Source organism: Trichoplusia ni, chromosome 2, assembly GCF_003590095.1.
Source record: "Trichoplusia ni isolate ovarian cell line Hi5 chromosome 2, tn1, whole genome shotgun sequence".
Classification (NCBI taxonomy): Eukaryota; Metazoa; Arthropoda; class Insecta; order Lepidoptera; family Noctuidae; genus Trichoplusia; species Trichoplusia ni.
This window is the reverse complement of record NC_039479.1, coordinates 10,556,995-10,576,783: the sequence shown is the minus strand read 5'-3', so window position 1 is coordinate 10,576,783 and position 19,789 is coordinate 10,556,995. Positions and strand designations below refer to the sequence as shown.

The window sequence follows — 19,789 nt, the reverse complement described above, 5'->3', positions numbered from 1 at the left end:
CTTAGGTGGGTTCTATTGATTTATTTAACTAAATAATCCTACTAATTATATACTACTACTAAAATTAATTCTGTGCAAATGTCAATTTTATTATTTATTCCAATTTACCCTAGACAGGTGGTAAACTATAAAATAATTTTAAGTACATTATCAAAGCGAGCGGGCAGCAGTTACCAATAGATGTTATATCCTATTTACAACTAAATACTCCTTTAAAATAATTTGTATCTACATAGACAAAGGGAAATAAATTATAGCTAATATGATTATAAATACCCCTAATAATCGTAGTAATAAAATACCACGGTTGCCAGACTTACCAACCTCAACAAAAAAACGAAAAGGAGGTAAAGGTAGTATAAAAGATAAGCGAAACTTTTCACACGGACACGCTAACATACAATGTAAAAAAAGAACTTATTTTATGTAGCATTCTGTTGGTTTATTATAATCCAATATTTATTTCGGCGTTCACTAATTGTATGCGAAAACTGTCAGTTTGGTATACCTACTCTATGTAAAGATATGAGATAAGAAATTAATTTAGTAGTTTCATGTTAACGTCTAACGGTGTTGCGTTTCGAGGTAATTAACAAATACCTTCGGTGGCGTCTCGAGAGGGCCGAGGGGGGACGAGATGGCAATCGTAAACTTTGTGTAAGTACAGAACTTTGTCGGCCGACGTGACTCGCTGTTAAAGTGCTCGATATTTGTGAGCCTCCAAAAAGCACTTCGGTTACGAACTGTCAAGTCAGCTGAATAAATGACAATGAACGTGAAGAAGCAAAATTAAATAATGTTTAGACATTCGAAACGATAGAAAAAATATTTGGGGTTCCTACCCAACACACTCTCAACCCCTCTTTGATATTTCTAAATGGTAATTTACCCCATGGTTTTTTTTTTCATACATCATCACTAAATATAAATAAATTTAATTATTATAAAAAAGGCCGTTTCTGTATCAGCTGTGAATTTTGGAAATACTATACCACAACATAAATATCATATTAGTTTTGTCTCAAGGAACATTATTCCGTAACGAACTACTCCCTGCTATTTATTTTTCTTTTCCCAGTATGAAATTTCCTGAATGTGACCTAAACCGTAAGGTTTCAAGTACAATTTGATCGATTCCCAGACAAACAATGAAGTAAAGAAAATATATTAGCCCCTGTGATGTCCATTGAACGATTCCCCTTTGTAAACGCCCTCTCGTGGCCGATTGCATCGGAAGCAGTAGAAATGCAGTGGGATTATGCAGCAATCTGCCATCAGAGTCCCCCTTCTCCCTTGAAATGTATCGTGTTGCCAGGATTAATTGGTGTTTACCCCCGAGGCCTGGGGGCAAATATTCTCGTAGTATATCACGCGAAATTAGACCTATGTAATGCCAAATTAATATTGTGCCGTAGCATGGAAACAAATTCGCGAGGTGTGCGTCGGTGACTGTTACAAAGATCTATCATGATCGCCGCTGTTAAGCCAAATTGGAAATTCGAGTAACAACAAAAGGTTTTTTCCCCCTAGATTATTTCAAACTCGTTTTGAATTACTTGAGACAAATTCAACTCCAAAACAAAAGTTTTTGTTTTTCGTGCGTATTTTTACCATCTAAGTTATCAATTTCAAGTTCAAGTTCTGACGACCTCCGTGGTCGAGTGGCGTACGCACCGGTTTCAAGGTGTCGCTAACTCTGAGGTCCCGGGTTCGATCCCCGGTCGGGTCAATGTAAAAATTCACATTTTCTACATTGTCTCGGGTCTGGGTGTTTGTGGTACCTTCGTTGTATCTGAATTCCATAACACAAGTGCCTTGGCAACTTACTTTGGGTTCAGAACAATGTATGTGATGTTGTCCGCATTTATTTAAAAAAAAAAAAAAAAATTCTTAGTATTAATACATTAAATGATTTGATAGTTTAATTACTAGATGTTTATCTACTTAAAAAGCTAGTAAAGTTGTGTTGAAGAAAAAACAAAATTACTTTAATGATTAATGCTATGGTTATTTTGTTTCATTGGTTTATAGTAAGTTTTTCTTAATTCATTATTCAGTGTAGGTCTTTATTTCAATAACGTCTTATATCCCGAAGTTATCGGTTCGTTAACCGCGAAGTTGAAAACTATTTTCTGTAATACTCGATAGAAACACAGATTTCCTTTAGTATAGAATAATCTCGTTCATTAATTAGATTTTGTGTAGATAATCGTGTCTAAAGATATTAAGACATCTTCATTTTTAATTAAGTGAGAATTTAATCGGAATTACTGCCAGCCGGAGAATTTGTTGCTTACTAAATCGTTTGTCGAAATATAAGGAATGCAATTGGACAATGCGACGACGTCCGTCTTGATAGATGGGGTCCAATAAATTGTTGACTTAGCTATACGTACGAAGGGCTCTCGAATGCCTTCACGCTTATGTGCATAGATATACGTGTAGTATTACGTGAGCAGTACTCCTCAGGTCGAGATAACGCTTTTTTGCGTTGGAATTCTTGTTTAGAAGCCATTTGAGGAAATGAGAAATGCTTCGCTACGATTTCACACGGTGTCCTTAGTGATGAAAAAACACAACTATTGTAGCTGCGAGATCGAGCTACCATCAATAGCTGTTTTTTAAGGGTTTTTTAGGGAAAATGTGTTCTATTCTTCGATGAATTAGGGGAAAGATTATCCCTGACAGAAACGTTTAATTTCTATGGATCACAAAAAAACTGCATGGAATCCGTTATCTACCGAAAGAAGACGCTTGTATTTAACTGGATATGTTATCCCTCCAGTCGCTCATCGTCTGGAAGTCTGAAGAAGGTATCGCTATCGCCATACGTATGTACCTATATATAGTGAAAAACGTCTCGTATTGTCTAGAATTTGCTAAGATTATCTAGTGTATTAAAATAAACTACTATTATTTATAGTATGCATTTAACTGTTAAGACAAGTTTTAACGTTATTATAGCATAACACAAAAAGTCGTTCGCTAAATTTACGAGACGTCCTTGACCGTCCTTCAAATAAAAACTAGACAAAAACCAAACTAGTAATCGCAGTCTAAAGATGCAAGAATGACGCACCGGCGCACGCGCCGCCTTAGGCGTTACATTTGGTAGACTAAACGTTTATAATTAAAATAATAACAAAGGGTCCAGCACATTTAATCGTCCGCGAAGTCCCTAATTACACAAGCCATTTTATATTTCGTGATCAGCGTTTAAAATGTTAATAGCTGTAATTGTCATAGATCCGTATTACATACAAATCAAAATTCTATGTGAACAAGACTTAGTAGGAGTTTTTCTGAGAAAGATTGTTATCGTATTCTTTCGAAACAAAGAGATAGTTGACCATTAAAATGTAGTTCGTGACATGTGTACGAGTCAATTACAGAACGCGTGGGCGGTGACCATTTGTGAACTGTAATAAAGAAGCTCCCAAAGGCTCGAAAATGATACACGTTATAAGTTACAGATAAGTATTTATGAGGACGATAAATATTCGGATCGGCATAAAATTTTTCGTCAAATGTCAAAGGTGAAAGATACTGAGTAACTAAAGCAGGTGTGTTCCTGTGGCAAGGGACAGCTGCATACTGGGGCGTTTAAAGAAAAATACCTCGTCAATATTTTAAACGGGCATCGATATTTATATGAAATATAATTGCAAACATAATAGCGGGACAAGAATAAAATAAAACAAATTTTAATTGACCTTACATAAAACAAAGGATAGGACAGCTACGGATTCCGAGAAGATGTACGAATTATACCTATGTGAATTCGACATGCTCAAAAAACTGAAGTATAATCCAGCAAGGTAGACCGTCCTAAATCGACAGCTATTAAACTTTGAAGTACACGAAATCAAACTTCGTTAATCTTTTTGTCGATGTTCCACAAGTTTTACTTAATAATTTTTTCAGTTCCTAAAATGCTTTAAGAAAATATAATTATAATCTAAATATTTCACAGTTTTACTTGTTAAATTTCAACACCAGGTACCAAAAGTACCAAAACTATTGACATGACGAATTAAAAACATTCACTTGACATGGCTAATTTTCATAGGGAAAACCATAAGTATGGTAGTTTCCAGTTAAATACATCTAAAATAAATATTAAGATAGTTTAAATAGTGAGTACCTCTGTACGTCGTTTCTCTGGAGCGACTTAAAAGTTACATTATCTATAAAACTTATAAAGATATATGAAAAGAGATTCTTAAACGGTATCTGTGGGCTTCATGTACCTACCAACATGAATTTTATTGTTCTTCAAGTTTGTCTATGGAAGAATACTACCACAAGCATAAAAGGTTTTTTAATTTTAAACGTTACACGGTCCCGACGTCTTCACGTATCGTTCGGTCACTTAGAGCAGCCCCGACGGACCAACCGATAATTGCATTAGCGGGAAACCAGTTTGTACATCACATGCCTTTTGACTGCACTGATTCTTCATGACGGGTAACATGAGAAATACTCTATGTGGGTGTAAAACCATAACATACATTCTTAGTTCACTGCTAATAGAAAAAGAGAACCGTTTGTCAAATTAACCTTGTTTTAGGTCAACTAACTGAACAATGACATCTTTTGTATTTATAAACTATTTACTTGAGTAATTTATTTATATGTGTCATATAAACAACATATTCAGCAATAATCCTGTGCCAAGTTGTTGAAAATGAAATATGTTATAATAATGACATGATTGCCGTTGGTCTCGGACAACCAAAGAAGACACAAACATTACACATGGTATGTGAAACGAAAACCAGACAATAATATGGTGATTCATTCAAAAATTTATCAAACTTTCATGCATCATAAAGTTAAATTTTATTTACCATCAGGAAAACACAATCACTAAATGAGGTAAACTCTGGTAAACTATAAATTATTTTCAGGCACGTATTAATTCTATGATAAATTGTTGGAATTTCTATATGGGAAGGATGTCGTTCCCCTGTTTGATAAATTGAAACTCATTAATCACGCAATTAAATACCATGAAATATGTGCAAATGAGGTTTCCGCAAGCGATACAGACAAAAACTTGCGATGAAGTTATCCTGTTTTAATTAACAATTTTCTTTGGAGCTACAATTTGTTCATGTCGATTAAATTAAGTTTGAAATGGAGAAATAGTGTCGTTAAGAAAATTCCCGTTTTAGGACATATCGCCTTATTTGATCTTACAATAGAAACATTAATCAATATAATATCGATGTAAGTTATCGCCGGTCCATAGGCTCGAACAAAGAGATGGTCGTTCCAAAGTCTGATAAAATTACTAGTGCAAAAACAATTGCCTTTAAGGCACAAGTGCTCGTCAATATTTCAATCTCAAAGTAAACAAATGCGGATAATACCCGATAGGTTGGTATTTTCCAAGGTTATTTACATTCCACGTTCACTAAGCCTAGAGTTACGTGAACTGACTCCGCTAGAAGTAGAAATGCTTTGAGTTGAAATCCTTTGTAAAGTTTGTGCACTTTTTCAAATTACTTAAAATTTATTCTTTGTGATTACTTGGAAAATACTTCAGTCAGAAGAAAATTGAGTAAGAAATTACAAATACGTTTTTGCTGAGTAATTTTTCAGCATGATAGTGTGACGTTAAGATGATTTCACGTCACACATAATTTACATAGTTACGCAATTCATTCATTAGCGTGTTTTTGTAGATTCATACGTCATCAGATAAAGAATTTGTTCTATTACTTCTCGCGTGTTACTATGTATGGACTGCGTTATTTCCTATTTTTTTTTTTGCCAGGGTAGATTTTTAATTTTCTTTTATGTTGTACACATTATGCTCTTCTAAGAATCTGGATCTTATTGCAGTTTGAACGTATTATTATTATATAAATGCATCATACGTCACAAGAATTGCGATGCGTTTAATAGGCACGCGTCAAACCCCGAACAATAAAAATATAAATAAACAATAATGAAAGTTGAACGACCAGAGTTGGCGTTGATGACTCAGTTTCTACCTGACCGGACCAGTGTCGCTTTATTACAAACTTGTCTGTGCTCTGATCACCACAAAGACAGGAATTCCGTATCATCTCCGGCCGTAATCATTTTTCATACGATTGCTATTGAAGACTGAGCTTTACGAGGTCTAAGGCTTTGTGTGGTACAGTGCTATGGAATATTTATGTCTACCCTCATTCACTTTCAGTATGTAGCGTCAATAAAAGCACGTTTATGCTTATGAGGTTAGTCGTTCTTTTTAGTTGCCTTAAGCAACGTATTCAAGTGAAGCATTTTTCAGTTGATGGAAAATCTGCAAAGCTCTTTTATGTATTGCAAAAAAATCTTGATCACCTCATTTTTTTATATAAACTTACACTCTTTCCAAAAAAAACAGCCTACTTCTACTTATTTCAATAAACGTAAATCGTTGCTGCGTTTTTTAAAACGCAATTTCCAATTCCAATGCTTTTCTGATCGTTAAGTTTTTACTTGCATTCTACAAGGTCTTAAACTAAAAGGCGGACTGTTCCGAAATTCAAATCAAATCACATCCACCGTTCTGAGCCCATAAGTCGGAGCATGCGCAACGGCCGAGGGCCAATGCGCCCGCGCACGCTTCTAATGACAGGGGGGAAGGAGCGCGCAGGGGGCGGCCAACCGGTCGCGCGCTGCACTGGGGTAAGTACATGTTATAAGGGTTTATACCCAGCTGATTCGATGGTGAAAAACAGCTGATTTTATTAATATTTACACTATAAATTGAATGCAAACGTGGCAAAGAGAATGACTGTATTATGTAAGACAAGTTTGTGTACAGAATTTAGAAAGTTCCCAATTTACATATAATTTATTCTCAAGTACATTTTTTATTCTAAAATAAGTTAAAAAGCGCAAGCTGAACTTCAATACTGTCACTTTAAATTTTAAAGTTTCCATTGAATACAAATTTGCTGCGCTAACAAAGAAACAACTGGATGACTAAGACAGGTGTGTTCTACACTTTCTTCACATTTAAATTGTATATTACTTTTATGCGTCGTAGAAAATATCTAGGGTCTTATAGAGGCTGGCATTTAAAGTCGACTCGTAAACAGTAACATACCATTGTGCGCCCGGGAACCCGTTCGCTGTCCCCCGGCACGCCCGGTTAGAACTCCTAACTTTTTATTTTATAGCTCACCCTTTGTGGCTTAGGCTCGCGTGAATGCCCTACTACCTACCGACCGGCAACAAACTTTGTTCATTTTCTAAGGCGCTTCCACGTCACTTCTTAAAACTTTCGCGCCAGTTCGGCAGTTAAAACAAAGCGAATTTAATACTAGGCAATTCGTTTTGAATTTTATAATGCCTTCTTAAATTAGAAGTTTATTCTTTGCAAACAATTTGGATGGCTTATACACCGTTTTATAGACACATAATCCATAAATCGCCATGAACATTACAGAATACAGAATATTTGGTATGTAAAGTAAACTGCTTTTCTTGACTTCAAGGCGTTTTGGTAACAACAAGAATGACTCCATGACGCGTCAGAATCACATTATTTATAATTATTTATGTACGTGAATTTCAATTGTTTCTGGCATGATACCTGGTTTCAATAGAGATTTATTGCCAACATATTGCTGATATCTGGCATTGCACAAATTGCATCTAAACCACTTGAAGGTATTGAAATGCATTATTGCAGTTCGAAATTTTAAAGTTTATTATCTCTCATTGTGACGAAGCGCCTTGAAAGTGAACCTTGTATATTTGAGTACATAATTCATTTTACACCAAATAAAACAATAATTATATGTAATAAAAGAATTAGGTACATAAAATGTTCGTATACTTAAATATGTCATGGGATAATATAAGTACATATAACTAGTTTATGGGAAAACCAAGACAGGTATCACATTAGCAGGCCCTTTATCACGAGATTACGGTTACCATGTTACAATTACAACATAACTCCATAAAACAGTTACATGGGGATGACGCGATAACCGTTCGATTCGTTGTTATCGATTTTATTGAACCCTAGATAAAGTTTTATCAATTGATTTACGATAGGACTGGTTTTCAGCAATATTGTATGATATGTAGAATCGGTTACTGTTGAGAATTTTCTAACCTTTGGTCTACTTATTACATCCAAGGAAAATATATTTCACTTTGTTGCATCAGTACCATTTTTAATCTGATAACCGTCAGCATATATTATAATGCTATTTTTTAAAACACCTGTAAGTTTTATAAACATTTTTAATTATAATTTGAAATATTGCCAATATTAATCTACTTATGGAAAAAAAGTATAAATTCGATACAACAATCTATAAATAGTTACATAATTTAGCTTTGCTAGTGAACCTTATTTATACACAAATACCGATAAAATCAAAACCGGTCAAAGCCTGCTAATACCCAAGAGACAGCCGCGTAATATTCTCCTGTATGTTTCGAGCGTCATGCCCGATATACCTACATCCAAAGTTCTCTACAACGTAATATCTCAATTGGAGTTATCAATAAGCACAATGACACAAAGTGGGTGTTATACAACTAGGTGCATCTCAGTTCAGCAACCCCAGATAATACGTATATCAACAAATACTGTAGCGCTGTGATTACACTTATTATATTGTATGTGTTATAGTAATATTATTGCGAAGTTACGACATACTTTTTGTATCTAGGGTATATATTTTTGTCTGATTGGATTAAAGAAGACTAAAATTATTAGGCTTTCACGAAAAATAAGTATTTGTTTATTTAATTATTAGAACGGCCGAAGCTAATTACACTAGTATACATTAAAATTTACATTTTTTGTGACATCAGATCGTGCTTATTATCATAAAACTGCATTATTCTCAGTAGTCTTAATACGTTACGGAAATGAAATGTAATTATTATTTGATTATTTAACAGGAAATTGTCTAATTCGTCAATGAGAAAGAATCATTTTCGGACTCGGGAGCAATGACAGCTGACATCAACATAAGTAAGTAGTAAATGTATTTATTCAAGTCATTAGGAAGCCACTTTATCACATTCTACAGCAATCAGCTGCACGAATAAAAACATTACTTGAAAATACTTAAAGATAGTTTAACAGTAAAGTTACACCATGTAGTGAGAGCTTGAGAAGTGGTTTGCAAGTGCCCAGTGTCTATGTTGGAAACGCTCGAGTTGAAAGCACTTCAGTATGAAGTTTAAGTTACCACTAGCCCGATACCGTACGGAACTAAAAACACTCGAAATCAATAGCAAAATATACACAAATAAACGTTCAGTAAAACGACACTATCTATATCTAGCTAAAATAATATTTTTAAGAACAATAAAGTACAACCGACTTCAAATAAAAATTACCGAGAAAAACTTCTTAGTACAAATTTACAGCTATTTCGTGTTAAATACAAAAATAATCAATCAAATCCGTTCCCCCAGTCTGAAGTTCTGAGGTTACATAAAAAAAAACTGACGATATAAAAACCTCCTTCTGAGTCTTTCTTTTTGAAGTTGATTTGAATAAGATTCAAAGTCCTTTAAGCAGGTCTTGAAAACTAAATTGAATTTGAAATAGTTAGATTGGTATAAAACATAGAGCAAGAGACACGTTACAATCATGCGCCTATCAACTAACAAGAACGACAATAACCTTTCATCAGTACCAATTCTATACCTACTTAAATTACATTACAATGAACAGATAAAGCCCACCACACACGAATGCGGAAATATTCGACAAATAGTACTTTGTGGATGAGAGAAAATAGATATTAATTGATACTTGGATTAGCTAATACTATTTTGAGGTTCAAATTATACACCTAACAAGACAACACTAATGCAGGTAGTGTTACGAACAAAACGTACTAGAGTAGGGTATCTCGTTCATTTGCAAATCCGCAAAATAATTATTTACAGATGGCGAAAAAAATGTGGGTAGAATTCTTATTAATCCAACAATGTTTTAATAAAAGAAATGGTTTTCCATTGTCTATATTTATAGCTTATAACAAATATAGCATTTACGTATATACACGTATCAAAAATCTCAACATATCAACAAAGCGTAGGAGAAAACCAATCTACAATTACAAAACAATAACTGTATACGCGCATGTATTTGTAGATACAAGTACTATGGCCCGCCCAACCACACCTAAATTCGTACATTACACGTCGCCAGCCTTCGTTATCAGAGTAATAGGTGACCCACATATCACCCACTTAACTGACGCTATCTAAACGTGGTATCAAACTGCGCCTACTAAATCGGCACTGTAGACAAATTATGTAGCTTTACGTAAATTTAACTGTATTGTGTTAGATTCATTACTATACTGTAATTTTATTCAAAATATTATATAAATAATTGTAAATTATAATAGGGATGTTTTTGTTAAATTTACACAAAGGCATATAATTACATAAAATAAATGGTAAAAAGACCATAATTAATATAAAAAATAATTAGAAATCAGAATTCTATGTACATAAAAATTTTAAAACACACAATAAATGCTTATGTGCTGTTAACTATAATAAACAAAAAGCTATCAATTTCAACACTACTATAAAAAAAAACAAACAAATAATAGTGCAATAAATTTTAATGTTGCACCATTTTAAATTATTCACCAAAACAAAAAATACACTTCATGCCAAGTTTTAATTGTTGTATTGTCTGAATCTAATATGTACCTATGCTAAATGCTTTTCTATTCCCCTAAGTCATACAACTAAATTAAAATAGCGTAGTCAGTCATAATACACTGCAGAACGTTATCACATACTGGTTATAATATTTCTCTTATGATTCATGTTATCCTTATCTTTTATGATTAGGGGTAAATTAAGGTATGTTGTCTAACCTTATTAATTACCCTTATTAATTAACCTTATAAATTATCAATCGCATGACAGAGTTATGTAATACAGTAAACTGGGATAATTTGGAAAGTATGGAGTCATATGGAACATCTATTATAGAGCACTTTTTCAACATATCTTTCAAACAAAGATTGAAATGTCACATAATTTTATCATTATTGTAAAACAGTTTTTATAAAACTAAAATGGAAAGCATGCTTTACTGAAAACTTCACTAATAATTAAGAATAAATCAATAAACTGTTGGTAAATCAGTAAACTGTATTCTAATTTAAGATTTACTCAATAAAATAATTTTTAAATGTGTCTTATTAAATTATTGAGGGAGAGATATCATTCGAACTACAAAAATGATGTAAAGTACAAAACTATTGCACATTTATTATTAGTGAGTAGATAGCACACAATCAGAGTAAGTACCTACATGATACCATCTAAACTCAAAGACAAAAGAGATTATTTTTTATCATATCTTGTGTGAAATTTACGTCATAGCGTGATAATGACCAAAGTTTACCTTGATATTAAAACAGAGTCAAGTTCAATACAATCTTGTGTTATTTTATTTGTAATCTTTTTTTGTATTATAAATTGTTAAAGAATTTTACTAATCTAAGGTACTAGGTTAATGCTGAGGGCTTTGTAATTTTAAAATAATAAATACTTTTTCTAATTTGTTATAATAATTACCGGAGAAACTACAACATCTTATACTGTAATTTCTTAGTGGAACTGGAAGGGTGTAACCCTTGCAACTAGTGAAACTTTTTTATTTTAAGATTGACAAAATTCTCACTATATTATCTAACAATAGAAGTCAAACCATGCAACTGATTTAAATATTGCAATCAAGTAGAGTATTCTATAAGTATCTATAATCTATTAGAAATGATGTAGGACCAAACTTATTAATGAACGGGTAAGTAGGTAAATAAGAATTTCTTAACTAAGGCCAAAAGAAGCTGGTTATGAAAGAAAGTTGAAAACAAATTTCTGTGAACTTTATTTTGAAATCATTGTCAAAGTTAGGACAATAGGTTACACCTTGCTCAATTTATTATGTCAGTTAAGCAAGTTGTTTAATAAGTAAACAAGTCTTGTTTATTATTATTAAGTTATAAATTCCTATATTTTAGTAATAACTCCTTCATCAGTGTAATGATGGCATGCATGTAATTTAAAATATGACTTAGGCACTTGATCAAATAATATTTATTATAACTAATGTATATAGGTACTTTGAGTGGTACTTATAGCATCAAGATGAAGTAATATGTTCCACTCATACAGAGATAAAGAAGGCATAAACTAAGTCATAAAACTAGATGTAAACTTAGAGGATCGATTTAGTTTCGATTTGATTTCATATACCTACCTTCATGCAGAATTATGAAAAAATAATACAGGTCTATGGAAGGCAATGAAAAAGAAGGAAAGGAAGGAAAAAGTTGAAAATAAGATGTTAAACGACTTTTACCGTTAGCTTGATGCTAATTAAAAGCCAAGGTTATTATTTTTGGCAGCTAACGAGCAATATAGTAAGAATGTTACGATCTAGAACCAATTAGATAATATTGAAAGTATGTAATAGAGATGTTATCTGTTAAGTATCATGTTCTGTCGTAATAGCACCGTTATGATCGTCTAAACGACTTACGAGACTGTTTTTTTATGTGTCTACAATTCAAATGGTAATACGTCTCGTCGCGGTACCGCGGCCCAGCATTCTATTCCGAGGGCGTTCAACCGAATTCAAGCCGCTTAGCAACATCCAAAGTTTTTAACAATGGCCATGACATCGAAATCAAACAGCCTCCGGTCACTGGAGCATTGACTCTCAGAACATCGCGCCGCAAACAAACTTACAAACAGAAGCATGGCGCTCGTATTGCTAACTTAAATTTATAATCACTAACCTGTCAGAAGATTCGGAGCTGTCGTATCTGTCCAGGCATCTCTTCTTTCGGTCGTCGCTGTCCACGGTGCTCGCATGAGACGATTTTCGGGAATACGTGCCGTCGACCGCCGCGCGATTAGCAGCCACGCCGCGCGTATAACTTTTCTCACACGATTCACTCGTTTCAAGTTCCCTGTAGAACGATAACTTTACACTATCGCCGTCAAATGGTTCGTCACTGCACTTTTTTGTGTCACCAAGTCCAATATCGGGCGCGGAAAAAGTTAAATCGTTCACTTGTTTCGGGCCGGCGCGGTCCTCGGGCGACCCATCCGCCATCTTTGAGCGCACGAGTGTTTTGTCGCAAGTTTCCATGCGACGCCACGGACAGCATGGGCGCTGGTATCGCGCGCATTATGCGCGGGGCGCGGCGCGAGGGGCGGTGTGACGTCACGGCGGCTGCGCGGCCGCGGGGGCAGACCGCGGTGACGTAACGACTCCGCCCCGTGCATGTGCAGGGGCTCTGTCATTGGCCGCGCGTTACGCAACTCGCGAGCCTATTCAAATACCCGTCGAGAAGGGAGCGTAGGATGGCGTAGGACTCGGCGGCGATAGGGACAGGCCCATCCCAGCCCTAACGTAACAAATAATGCAGCGTAATGACGGTGCACACACGAGCGCGCACAGCGCGGCAGCGCCGCCGCTCCACGCTGCGAGCACACGAGCTCACGAGCACACGCTCGTCCTACGCTAACAAGTGCATTCAAATTAATGACACGTTCCACCCTCTAGCATTTCGAACATTATCATAATTTCCGATTACACACTTTTGATGTGTGTGATTTCGTTGTGGTGCAACGAAATATTGCATATCGGCCATAAACTGGCTTAATTTCAAATAATCAAAAATGTTTTAATCATTTGAATATATTAGGGATAATAATAATAATAATAATATCCTGTGGTGTGGTGATCGATCGATCAGAGCGTCGGACAATGATTGTTGATATCACTATCCCCCATGACGAGAACCTCGTGAAAGCAGAAAAAGAAAAACAATTGAAATATTTGGATTTAGCTCACGAGGTTGTCGACTTGTGGGAGGTGGACTCGGCAATCATTGTCCCGATAGTCGTAAGTGCCAATGGCTTAATAGCCAAGAGCCTCGATCAACATCTTCGGAGGCTCTCGTTGGGCGTCTGGGTCAAGGGTTTGATTCAGAAAGCGGTACTTCTGGACACGGCGCGCATCGTGAGGAGGTTCCTCTCTCTGGAGCCCTGACCACCGGCAGCTTGGGCCCTGTACCCGTTGCCGGTTGGACACTATTTTTTATATTTTTAAATGTATGTTGTTTTTATATTATATTTAAAAATGTAATTTATATGTATTTTAATGAAATAAAGGAAATAATAATAATAATAATAAATCTTTATTTCAGACCAGGTCCATATAAAAAGTAGGTAACACAAAACATCAAAGAAATAAAATAAAATACAAATTACAACACAGTGTGAAGGCTTAACCAGTGTCTTAGCAACTGAGAGTCCCACCTATCAGTCAATACGTTTAGGACGCTATTGGTGCTAGTCCGCACTCGGTGAAGAAGTGAAGCACTGCGTTTTCTGATGATGGCATTAAAACCATCAGTGTGCGCGTCAGCAAACATGCCCGAGGCACTGCAGAACCGCGGCAACCTGAGCAGCGTCCTAAATGTATTGTTGTATTGTACACGCAGGGCGTTATACGTCATCCGCGTATAGTTTACCCACAGAGAACACGTATACAATGACTGGCAATAGGCTTTAAACAAAGTCACTTTTACCGAATCACTGCATCGCCGAAACCTGCGGGCCAACATATTGCTTCTGACCGCCAGCGCCCTACGTTCCCTCTCCAAGTCTTTATCATCCTTCAAGTCCTCGGAGACCCAGTGACCGAGATACTTGAAATTCGAGACTTGCTTCAACTCGCTACCACTTAAGGTGACAGGAACTGTTGCATAACTTTTGTTGCTAGCCTTAAATATCATAATCTCACTCTTTCTCGAATTGTATTTCAGTCCATGAGCCTCCGCATACACTTCACATATTCTAACTAACTTTTTTAACGCTGCCATTGAAGGGCTCAACAGTACCATGTCGTCTGCGTAGCTTATGTTGTTAACACAAACACCGTCTATGTGACATCCGACGCCGGTACTGTTGAGCTCACCAATAAGTCCGTTCATATACAGGTTGAAGAGTCTGGGTGAGGTCAGGCCACCCTGTCTCACTCCACAATTCAACCTGTACACTGCTGATGACGCCCCAGCCCATTTCACTACATTAGTCTGATTGTTGTACCAATGTTTCAATAAGGACACAACCTCCTGGTTACAAGACGTTTCATCTTCCAACTTTTCCCATAACTTTCTGTAAGAAACGAGGTCGAACGCCCTTGACAGGTCCAAAAAGCAAGCATACACCGGCGTCTTTCTGGTCACGTAGTACTGAACAGTCTCCTTGAGGCACATGATAGCACTCTCTGTTGACAAACCTGTCCGGAAGCCAAATTGTTGGTCGTGGAGGTTGATATGTTTATTCAAGTGCTGGTCAAGCAGACTGTCCAATACTTTGGCCACTATTGTGGCTAAAGATATCGGCCTGTAATTTGATATATCCGAGGCATCTCCACTCCTGTTTTTAATTATGGGAATTACAACTGTATGCATTAACCGATCTGGTAGGTATGAATGGCTAATACAGAGATTAAAAAACATTGTTAAAATCCGCGGTAAATGAGCTCCTGCGTACTTTAGATGTTCTATACTTAGACCATCATGACCTGGTGACTTGCCTTTGACCATACCTCGGATAACATTCTTCACCTGCTTATTAGTGAACCTGACAGCGACATCCGACTCCGCACTTTTACATCTCTTTACGTCCTTGTGAGTGTCTGTAGGAGACAAGGAGTCTATCTTTAACTGAAGACGAAACGCTTCAGCTATTTCAGTTGGTTCATGAATGCCAGAAACACTCACGGGATGGCCAGGCTTCGGATTTAAGCTATTTGTATTCTTCCAAAAATTTTTAAAATCTTTCTTGTTATGTTGATCTGCAATTTTATCCATTTTAATCTGTTGTTCATTATTTTGACACCATTTTAATTTCTGTTTAAATATAATTCTAGAATTACACATATCATTATATTTTTCTCCCGAAGTCGGTTTCCCACTAGCTAACCAATCTATGTAACAACGCCTGGCAATAACGTGACTATCTCTGACATGTTTGTTCCATCCTGTGACATACTTTTTACGCTTGTGTATTTTACAACATTGTTTACTCGCTTTTGAAGCTTCTGTCAATACTGTAACTAAATCATTGTACATTTTATCTAATATTACTCTATGGTTAACGTTATCACAAAATCTATCTGCACATTCACTACATTGCTCAGGAAAATCAATAAACTTAAGCTGTGAGTTACATATATTAATATATTTCTTAATTTGACTACTGTCCCTGTCTCCCCATATAACCTTGTTTTTACTATAACTAATTGAAACAACTTTGGCTTTAACTAAATCTAAATTGCACTCCATAAGGACAGGGTAATGGTCTGACCAATAAATATCATACAAAATTGAAATATTTAACACAGAGAGCCGCGCGGCACTCGTCAGCACGCAGTGGTCGAGCCATCTTCGCGAACCGTGCGCGTCGCTGACAAACGTATACGACTCTGGTGGCAATAGTTCTATATCCGCGCATGACCACCTCTGTTCAATGCAAAAACTACTTAGTTCATTATAAAATAGCTCACCCGGGTGGGCATTAAAGTCCCCCAACATGTACACTGACTCTACACTGTTGTTTTCGATAATTGCATTAATTTCGCACAAAGTTTCGGTGAATTCTAATAAATTATCAATAGAGTTTGTAGGCATGTATACAGAAAATACTAGTAAAGAGCGATTATTTATGCCTAATTTCACCGCACATAAACGCACACTGGTACACTCGATGACTGTGGCTATTGGGAACACGTCCTTCTTCCAAAGTAAAGCCACACCCCCATATGGCCTGCCTCTCAGTATACCGGCCGAAGTATCCACTGCTGACTTGCCGGTGTATGCAAAACTGTCGTCTATACTACCCAAGCAAGGGATATCATGCGGTAGGAGCCAAGTCTCTTGCAAGGCTATGACATCCGCTGAGTTACAAATTCGCCTGACACATTCTTTCGAGCGGCTCACTCCTTTACAATTAAAACTAATTAACTTGGCTACATTCATTATGATTATTTAAGTTTAAATTCAATTTGTTATGTCTGCCATTTGTTCGCCATTTAAAATCTACAAAACGACGAAAAGCTATACCCTCCGGCCAAAAATCATGTTCCATAAAAATGTCCAATTTATTTCTAGGTATAAATATTTTGTATGAATCATAATCTTTTGCAACTGTCATATTCATTTTTTCCATGGTAACTTCAATATTCGCCTTATTTTGAATATACTCGGTTATGCTACACACGGTTACAGCCTTCGCAACATTATAAATATATATCGGAATTTTTATTTCTGCCGCCTTGAAATTAGAATCCGGCGTAACAATTGCTTTTCCTCTGTTCCCCACAAATCTATTCCGGTATCTTTTTCTCTGTACCTGTATCCATTCTTCAGGCACAGTTTTAGATTTCCATGTTCCGTCTTGTGCAACATCGGCAAATGATTTCTGATGCAATTGTACATTCATCGCGACCGTATGTCCATGCGACTCCTGCTCGGCTCGGTTCGGCTCTCGCTCGTGAATTTTCGGCTTCACCGCGTTACAGTTCGACGCTTGACCTTGAGGTCCCGCTGCGACTTGCGACGCGCTCGGCTGCCGCTCGTGTATGTTCGGGTTGGGTTCGTGACTCTGAGCCGTTTTATCTTGAGACTCGGGGACGACAAATTGCATAGCGGGCGCGTTCGTCTCGCGATCGTGTTTGTTCGGCATATCTTCGGGTCTCATGTACGCCGACGCCACGGCCGACGCGCTCGCGCTGCTCGGCTGAGGTGGGTGCAACGCCCGATTCCCGCGCATATTTCGTTGTTTACATTTTTTACCCTCTTCATGATTCACAATCGTAATATCCGCGGTCTCGATGTTCTGCTGGGATGATGTATTCTTACTACCCTCAACATAAATTGATGTTCTCGTTGCTGTTACCTCGTTTTTTAATAATTCAAACTCAGATTTCAACGGTTGTATCTGTTCCACAGTCACATATTGTTCCTTGATTTGCTTAATATCACCTTGCATTTTTAATAAGTCTTTGAGAAGCCGCGTAACATCTACGTGGTCGAACAGTACTGGTGGCAACTTTTGCAAATCCCGTGCCACAAAAATTGGTATTTCTTCGGGATCCGTTTCTTTGAGCAAACAAATAATATCATCAATCTCACGGAGAGTTTTACCATCACGTTTTCTTGTCTTTTTGCGCCTTGTTGTCGAAATTGACTCGTATAGCAAATCTTTTGCATTTTTCACTTCGTATTCCGAGAATGCACTAATACATATTCGACTAATGCTCTCTTCATCCATCACATCAATCTTGTTGCAAATAAATGCAAGGACTTCATTAATAACAACATTGCAGTTATTACACTTTACCACCGTCGACATTTTTGATAGCGCACGGAGGCGGTCGCGCGTCCGTACGCAACGCGTGTGCGACGCAAACTCTCATTAATAAAACGAAACTCAAACGAACTCTTTCGTTAATAAAACGAAAATCCTCATTAAATCCAATTTACTAAAAATGTCTATAAAGACTAAGGTAAAGCCAAAATGGCTGAAGTAATAAAAAAGATAGTCGCAGGTTTTTGTAATTCTGCCTGAATTTTCGTAAAATACATATATCCTGGTTCAATTAATATAAATTATCATTGCTTGTTCCGCATAAGACTATGTACTTCTACTACTTACTTATTTTTTTGACGTTTAATTTAAGTTATTATGTACCTATATGGTAAATACAATTAGCTGTATAGTGTATTATCCTTTTGGGTCACTCAAGGTGACGGTCACAGAAAACTACACGAAATTCTCAACAGAAACTCACACTCAGTCAATATTTTAATCTAAACTAGCAACATGCTCATAAAATAATAGGACTTAGCCTTAATTAATTGCATTTACTTTATTACCTACATTTGTAGATTAGAAATACTTTTGAAAGGTTTGTTTTGTTTTACATTATTATCACTTCTTATCGTCATTTCAAACTTGACCTTGACTGATATGAGTGTATGACCCTAGCCCGGCCTTATACTTGCAGTACGTCGTTCAATTTCATATTGCTAAACAAATACCATAGATAAACTTAAATAATATAAAAAAAAATGTTCATTAACTCCCTAATAGCTTACCCTTTTCAAAGTTTTTAATTTGAACTTGTTAAAGTTGAGACAAATGAAGCAATAACAAAAAACTTTGTGACTTGACATAATAAATAAAACTATATTACACAACAGAAAAACTTATTTCACAAGATTCCAACCAGCTGGCAGTTTAGGTAGGTTACCTATTCGCAAACGTTAAACATTAGCTAATACAACGGCCTATCAAAACCATTTACCTGATTGGCTTGAAATACAACGTGTTTATTTATTCAATCCATTGCTAATTAAATCTTTAGAAGGCAGAGACACGGCACATTTTCCCTTAAATCTATGGAACAATTGATACAAATCCACCCCAATGTTGCTATCTCTTTCCCACGGTTCGTCCTTTCCTTCTGTCCGAAAGTGATGTCGTAATGTTGGTAATTTTAAAGTTTCTAGTCCTTTGCAGATAGCTTATTGTTGTTTATATTACAAGTTTGTAATATGTCGATCATTATCAATTTGAGATAACATTTTTCTTAAATTTAATTTTACTTCTAACTACCTACCTATCCTACTTAGTATTTTTGAGAACCTATGAAAAAACAACTTAATCTTTTGAATAGAGACTTAGTACCTGGCCTGGCATGTGTTTT

At 36.1% G+C, this 19,789-nt stretch overlaps 1 protein-coding gene across 1 annotated transcript in view; it reads right to left on the bottom strand.

The window, feature by feature from the left end:
* LOC113501633 (zinc finger protein jing) overlaps positions 1-13,181 on the bottom strand; it is a 132,825-nt gene extending 119,644 nt beyond the window's left edge. The window contains exon 1 of the mRNA XM_026882809.1: positions 12,798-13,181. Within this exon, the coding sequence (XP_026738610.1) occupies positions 12,798-13,153 (356 nt within the window). The 5' untranslated portion in view covers positions 13,154-13,181. The remainder of the gene's footprint in view (positions 1-12,797) is intronic.
* Positions 13,182-19,789: the final 6,608 nt, after the last annotated feature.